The sequence below is a fragment of the Physcomitrium patens genome, chromosome 10 (assembly GCF_059467195.1).
Source record: "Physcomitrium patens ecotype Gransden chromosome 10, ASM5946719v1, whole genome shotgun sequence".
Classification (NCBI taxonomy): Eukaryota; Viridiplantae; Streptophyta; class Bryopsida; order Funariales; family Funariaceae; genus Physcomitrium; species Physcomitrium patens.
The window spans coordinates 5144753-5151774 of NC_143419.1; the positions used below are offsets into that span (position 1 = coordinate 5144753).

Here is a 7022-nt window from a genome sequence, read left to right on the forward strand (position 1 = left end):
AAGATGCTGTCCTTCCAATATATATATATATATATGCACATATTTGTTCAGACAGAGAGACACACACCCACACATACACATGAGCAAATGAATGAATGCATAATCATAATAAACTCATGAGAATGTTTCCCACCAGTAAAGAAAGAAGCTTCAGGTTGGTTACAAATTAGGCGGCTGCCTCCACACATGATTCACTGTTTTTGTATAGAAAACTCTGTGGGTCATTAGCTTGGAATGAAGCTCTGTGCCCAAATTTTCTTCACTAACACAACTTCAGACAAGGAAACCATTCTCAATATTGTGTCTGGACAGGAACATTCTATACCTAGTTAAGTGTACACTTCAAGAGGTTAAACCTATATACACTTCTTGAAAATGTACAATTGTGAGTTTATTTTTTTCGTCAAAAAAACAAGAATTCACAACCTCACACACTTAAAAAAAACATCCATCAAGTCAAAAAGCACCAATAACGAAAAACCCAAACCCTGATTTCTATAAATCACTCAAACACGATTGAGAAACGAAAACAAGGCTGCTCAAACCGCGACCGAAACCAACAACTCAAAACAAAGATAACCCCTCAACTCAAGTTTGGCACGACAATGCTGAGTTTAGTTCGACCACACATAGGTTTAGTCAAGAACAGACCCAATTCCTCTAGAAAAAGAACCCTGAACGGTAATGAAAATAAATAAGAATAAAAATCCGAATCGGGAACGGCTCCCAACGGCAAAAGTCCCTTTCCGGGGAACAACTGGCGGTAGCTGTACCCGCCACGTAAAAAAGACCCGTGTGAGGACGGGTTGCAGACGCCGGGTATCGTGACGCTCACCTCGAAAGCGGAGGGGGGGGGGGCCACGGTGCGACAGCTAGTGGGATTCAAAGGGCCTCGTGCTGGTGCCACTTGAAGAGAGAGTTTCTGTCATCAAATACGAGGCGGAGGAGGGGGAAAATGTAGGAATCTCACACTTTCTTACACACTTATACATACATATCTCTCCATCATCCACCGCGTGTATCGAGTTTCCTGTGTTCGCAAACTGATCTTTAGTTGACGGCGCTCTTTAACTGTGCACCGCACCGCAATTCTCTATCTGGTCCAGGACACGCCGCCTGTGACAACCCCTTGAGCTTTTCAGACGACGCTTAGTGGTGGTGGTGTGTGCATTCTGACGGATTCGCGAGGGTTGAGCGATTGAGAGAGTGAGCGTTTTAGAGTGAGTGAGAGAGTGAGAGATTTTGTGTTGAGAGGGAAGGTGATGGGATTGTGACCGAGGTTGGGGAGAAGTGGGACTGACGGTGAAGATGGAAAGGAATAGCTGTCCAGGATGCGAATTTGTTTTGCAGACAGCATGACAAGCTTTACTTGCTTAGGTGGGTGCCCATGACTCGTGTCGAAATTTTGTTTACTCCTTCTTCCCCCCTTGCTCGTCGCGTTCGTTGTCGTTGTTGGGATGCCTCTCCAACGCGTTCTCGGGGTGAGTTCTGCGCTGTGGGATGCCGGCACCTTCTACTGACAAGGGTCCAGTTGTGTCTGGATTGTGTGATTTATTTACATGAGTATTAGTGTGGACCAATTGTGCATGTCGTCCATGGGTGTTGTTCTAGGTATGGTTGGTCCCGCTTCCCCCCCATCTTCAAGCTTGCAGCGTGCCCGTTTCGGCTTGCTTGTTTGTCGAGAGCTAATTGCGAGGGTTACGTTATTAAGGTGGATTTCTGGAGACGATTGGTTCTTGACCCGTTCTAGACATGGCTCGGCTTCCTCCGTCTAGATTTTGTCTTGCGCAATTTTCTACATCTCGGCGGTTGCTGTGTGAGTCTGAGGACTTTCTCATGGTGCGTCAGGAGGGAGAAGAGTAGAGAAGGCCATACTATTTTATTGTTTCTTTGTAGTCAAGAGTGTGTGCAGGGAAACTCACATAGTCATTCTTGTCTGTCGTGCAGACTTTTTTCATGTTCTAACTGAATTAGAAAGAACCCACGAGGCCAGCGCCATATTACGAAAAGTGAAAGTTAGGTAGGTTACGTTCAAGCAGGTGAATATGACAACTAAATCAAACATGCCGACTACTAACGTCGAACGTACGCGGGTCGGAAAGTATGACCTCGGCAAGACCTTGGGAGAGGGTACATTTGCCAAAGTCAAGGTGGCCAAACATATTGACACTGGTCACACTGTTGCCATCAAGATTTTGGACAAGGAGAAGATTCTCAGGCACAAGATGGTGGAACAGATCAAAAGAGAAATATCTACCATGAAGCTGGTGAAACATCCCTATGTCGTCCAGCTGTTGGAGGTAGATATCTTTACGATCTGCCGTGTTTTTCGACTGGATTGAAAGCATTCTCTGTCTACCTCCTTTCACTTTCTCGAATGGCTATGCGCTGGATCAGAGTCTTATTAATGTGCTTCCCATACAGGTAATGGCCAGCAGGACGAAGATCTACATTGTGCTTGAGTATGTCACAGGTGGCGAGCTTTTTAATAAGATTGTAAGTTTCTGACTTAATCTGTTTTTTTGAATGATTTCTCCAATACTCTTCACAGGGCCTAGTGTTGAATTTGAGTAACTAGCTACGGGCAGTTTTGGTTAATTCATTTATTAGTCTAGTTAATGAATTCTTTGAGTCATATGATTCTTGAGAAGGAGCAGCTGTAACTGGTTTATGCTTGTGACTAATGATTAGTGTTTCGGGAATGCCCTCAGGCTCAACAAGGAAGACTGTCAGAGGATGAAGCAAGGAAGTATTTTCAGCAGCTGATTGATGCAGTTGATTATTGCCACAGTCGGCAAGTGTATCACAGAGATCTGAAAGTATGAATGTCAAGAAACTATTTTCACAGCGATTGTAGCTTCTGCCTTCTTCTTTTTTCTTAAATAACTTTTGCAAGCCGTTCGTTTAAAGGAAAATCTTTGTTTTTAAAATTTATGGTGATTCCGTTCTTCATGTTTTGTCCTAAATGTCTTCATTTGGATGATCACAGCCAGAGAATCTTCTTCTGGATTCCAAAGGCAACTTAAAAATTTCCGACTTTGGCTTGAGTGCGCTACCTCAGCAATTTAGGGAAGATGGTTTATTACATACAACTTGCGGAACTCCCAACTACGTGGCCCCTGAGGTTATCATGGACAAGGGCTACTCTGGGGCTACTGCCGATTTGTGGTCATGCGGTGTTATTTTATATGTACTGATGGCTGGATACTTGCCATTTGAGGAGCCCACAATCATGGCACTTTACAAGAAGGTGCATTTTCACTTCTAATCTTTGCGGCTAAATGATAGGGCAGAAATCTGCTTTGGAGTTCCGATTTTCTCTGGAGTGTATTATTTATGAAATTGTCATTTCATGCCGTTTTAATACCCACATATGTCTGCAGATTTACCGAGCACAGTTCTCTTGGCCTCCTTGGTTCTCGTCAGGAGCCCGGAAATTAATCTCAAAGATACTGGATCCCAATCCAAGAACTGTAAGTTTCATGCTAACATTCTTCGTATGGATATATATATATATATATATATATATATATCTTTTATTCTTTTACTGAGGCATTCGGAATCTGTCAATTTGTGGGGTTGGTCAGTTCACTTGGACGAGCTGAATTCGAAATTAGTGGGAAACAGCTGAGCTGATTGCATAAACTACCGATATAAGAATGTAGTCTGCAGATGAATAATGGAAATTTTTCAAAAGAATTTCGCATGCAATAAAATGCAAGGCAATGATTGCTACTTACGTAGCTAGCTGCTGGATGACTGCGGCAATCACGAGATTTTAGTCGGGTCGGCATGATTTTCTTCTCGTCCTTAGCTCCGGTTCCTGCATTATTACTGAAGAATGTTCTTGCTTTGGAATGTGATTGCAGCGCATTTCTGCATCTCAAATTTATAAAAATGATTGGTTTAAGAAAGGATATACTCCAGCCCAGTTTGACAGAGAAGTTGATGTCAACCTTGACGATGTGAATGCTATCTTTAGTTGCTCACAGGTAATTGGTTTGATCTTCATTTGGTAGAATTTAGTTACTAGTTTAAGGATTCAGAAAATAATGAGTATTGACCCAATGATTTCCTTCGAGTTTAAATTATCAGTCTTAGAATACAAGTTTTAGATGACAAGAAGCAGTTGGTGTTGGTACTAGCATTTTCTGGTGTTATTTTCTAACCTTTTCTGTGTTTATTTTGAATTGCAGGAACATATGGTTGTCGAAAGGAAGGAAACAAAGCCGGTGTCAATGAATGCTTTCGAGCTTATCTCCATGTCATCAGGGCTCAACCTCTCCAGCCTCTTCGAGACGAAAGAGGTAACGTCTTATATCGCATCTATGGTGCAGTGCGGTGGACCTTGTAAATATTTATACATTAGGGAAAAATAGGTAGTAGTTTTACTTCGATTGCCACATTTTTCTTTCTTAGTGACCATTATCTTTGATGAGTACCTGTGCACAGGGCTCTCTGTTGATCTTATTTAAGGCCGCAAACAACAGCTACGAGTATCTGATGTCTTTCTCCCACAGATTCCTGAAAAGGAGGACACTAGGTTTACGAGTAAGAAGTCTGCGAAGGAGATCATCTCTTCAATTGAGGAAGCTGCAAAGCCCTTAGGGTTCAACGTTTTGAAACGTGATTTCAAGCTGAAACTACAAGGTCAGCTGGGGAGGAAGGGACCTCTGTCAGTTTCAACTGAGGTGTTTGAGGTGGCACCTTCTCTTTACATGGTTGAGTTACAGAAGAACAGCGGCGATACGTTGGAGTACAATAACGTAAGATTCCATCTGGAGTAGAATTTCCACTTTTGTACTTCGACCCTAAGTTCCAATTTAAACGTATCTGCTGGTTGCAGAAGTAGAATCTTTTGGCAAAGAACATCTACATTCTTCACAGTCGTTCAGTATCAATATAGTACGGCTCAGCATTTCTCACTTAACTCTATGGCTAACTTCCTTCATATCCTGTACTTGCAGTTTTATAAGAATCTTTCCAAGGGTCTCAAAGACATCGTGTGGAAAGCAGACCCTATTCCTACAAGTGAGCAAAAGTAGAAAGCTTCCGCTACGGCTTTAATATATGCCCGTGCTGTGAAGTGCCCGCGTCCCCTGCCAAATTGCAGCTGCGTGGATCTCCGCCAGTGTCGGATCTTGATCTTGCAGCTCTTTTGGACTTCGGACATACTCCTGGATTTCTCAATTGGTAAATGCCAGTTGAAGCGTCGACTTTGTATTGTACATATGAACTGTGAGAACAGCGGATAAGTAGCTTTCGTGACTGAAGTTCTAGGATTAATTCAGGAACATAAAATGAAGGCCACAGACAGCAATTCCTGAAAAGGAGAGTGGTATACAATTCTTAGTTTTCAGGAGCTAGCAGTTATGGTAGGTAAAATCCTCAGATGCTTAGACATTTTTTCTCTGAGTTTTTTGAACAAGTCTAGATTTCCGTTGAAACGCAGCAACAACCTAATGTCGATTTTTTTGACCCTGTAACCTATCATTTGTGGAAAAGAAATGCATTTTTGGTCAGAGACCATGTTACTGATCCTGTTGTGAACTATCAACCTGGGGCGAATTGTGCAGAGAAGGAGTAAAAGTTTGAAATCTCTTGACGACCTTATTGTTCCTCTCAAAAAGGTACAAAGCTCAAAAATATTCTCATATTTGGGATTAACATATGAACCAAAAAGGTCAAAAACGCTACTATTCCTGATTGGTACAGAAAAAAACGACGAACTATAAAAAACAAAACCAGACTGGAATGACTTGAAGCATTTACAAATTCTATAGATGCATCCACAATCGCTGATTCTAAAGTTTTTCTCAGAAGGTCGAACAAGACTACTCGCACTATATTCTTAGAGAAAATGGCTACCATAGAGAAGAAGGCATGTGGGCATTCCGACTTGGCTGTTATAAGGAGGGAAGGGAGGGTTGGAAAATCTTCCATACCTTGACGAGTGAGTTGCCAAAATCATTGGAGGGAGAAGTGGGGAACGATGATTGCCTCATTTTCATTGCTTGTTTTCATTTCCTTCGCCCACCTATCCATTACTGCTACTCATCACCTTTGTGCTTGTTCGGCATTCGTTGTGAAGTAACATGCTTAATTGCAACTTGAAATTTTTTCACCTTTTGTCAGCATTGGGCTCAGTGGGAGTGTTTTAAGCTATGAAAATGTGGTGGCAATTTGGGATGAGGAATGGTAAAATGGAAGAATGCATAAGCAGCATTGACAGCATTGTTACATATCTCCAGCAGCAAGGAGCACAGTTTTAGTTTTATTTATTTTTAGTTTTATTTTTTGACACAAGTGAAGAGAATATTTACTGCAGATAAAATAAGAATACAGTCTAACTGGCCAGATCCGGCCAACTCCAGTCACTCACAAAACTATGTCAAGACACATTAAAATATTTTTGGACTAACTAGTTTCTATTTGGGAACCTCCAAATCCAAGTTGCCACAACCTCATTGGTGCACTACTGGTTTTTGAAGTTCTCTAGTATTTATTTATTTATTTTATTTATGATTTATTTTATTTTATTTTTTGTTAGGCGCCTTTTTGATCTTTGCTTGTGTTGACAACCATGCAATCTTTTCATAGTCAAATAGATTTAATCACATTTTATTGTATATCTTTTATGCTAGTATCCCATTGAATGTTGCATTATTCCATTTGATTTACAAGTTTTATATAATGGTCCCTTGTAGCAACAACCATTATCTATGAACACTATTAAATCTCTAAAGTATTCTATAAACAAAGATTTTTTTGTTTCCAAGTGAAGCTTAAAGAGTGATTTGTGTGATCTCTCGCTTCCTTAAAGTCATTAATTTATGAGACGTTACTTATATAACTTCTTTTGTGGTAGCTATTGGAGCTACAATTAATTATAGAGGTAGAAGTATATCCATTGCTCTTTACTTCCAAAGACCTATGCCTATGAATGGATTGATTAGTTGACATAGAAGTGCCAACATTCACTAATCTTTTCAAAATTAAACTCATCTATTTCTATGCACAAA

General features: G+C 40.9%; 1 protein-coding gene across 2 annotated transcripts; it reads left to right on the top strand.

Annotated features, from left to right (window-relative positions):
- The first annotated feature begins 923 nt into the window (after positions 1-923).
- On the top strand, positions 924-5538 carry LOC112287726 (CBL-interacting serine/threonine-protein kinase 9). 2 transcript variants are annotated; one of them, XR_002971393.3, is made up of 10 exons: positions 924-1377; positions 1948-2300; positions 2425-2496; positions 2712-2819; positions 2990-3250; positions 3384-3473; positions 3870-3992; positions 4197-4307; positions 4453-4766; positions 4968-5538. XR_002971393.3 is itself a non-coding variant. In XM_024531059.3 (10 exons), exons 2-10 carry the CDS (start codon positions 2046-2048, stop codon positions 5043-5045), a joined length of 1344 nt encoding a protein of 447 aa, XP_024386827.1. In that variant the 5' UTR covers positions 924-1377; positions 1948-2045; the 3' UTR covers positions 5046-5538. The 2 variants fall into 2 exon arrangements, 1 of the variants encoding a protein (XP_024386827.1); XM_024531059.3 differs by having other exon boundaries at positions 4521-4766.
- The last annotated feature ends 1484 nt before the right edge of the window (positions 5539-7022 follow it).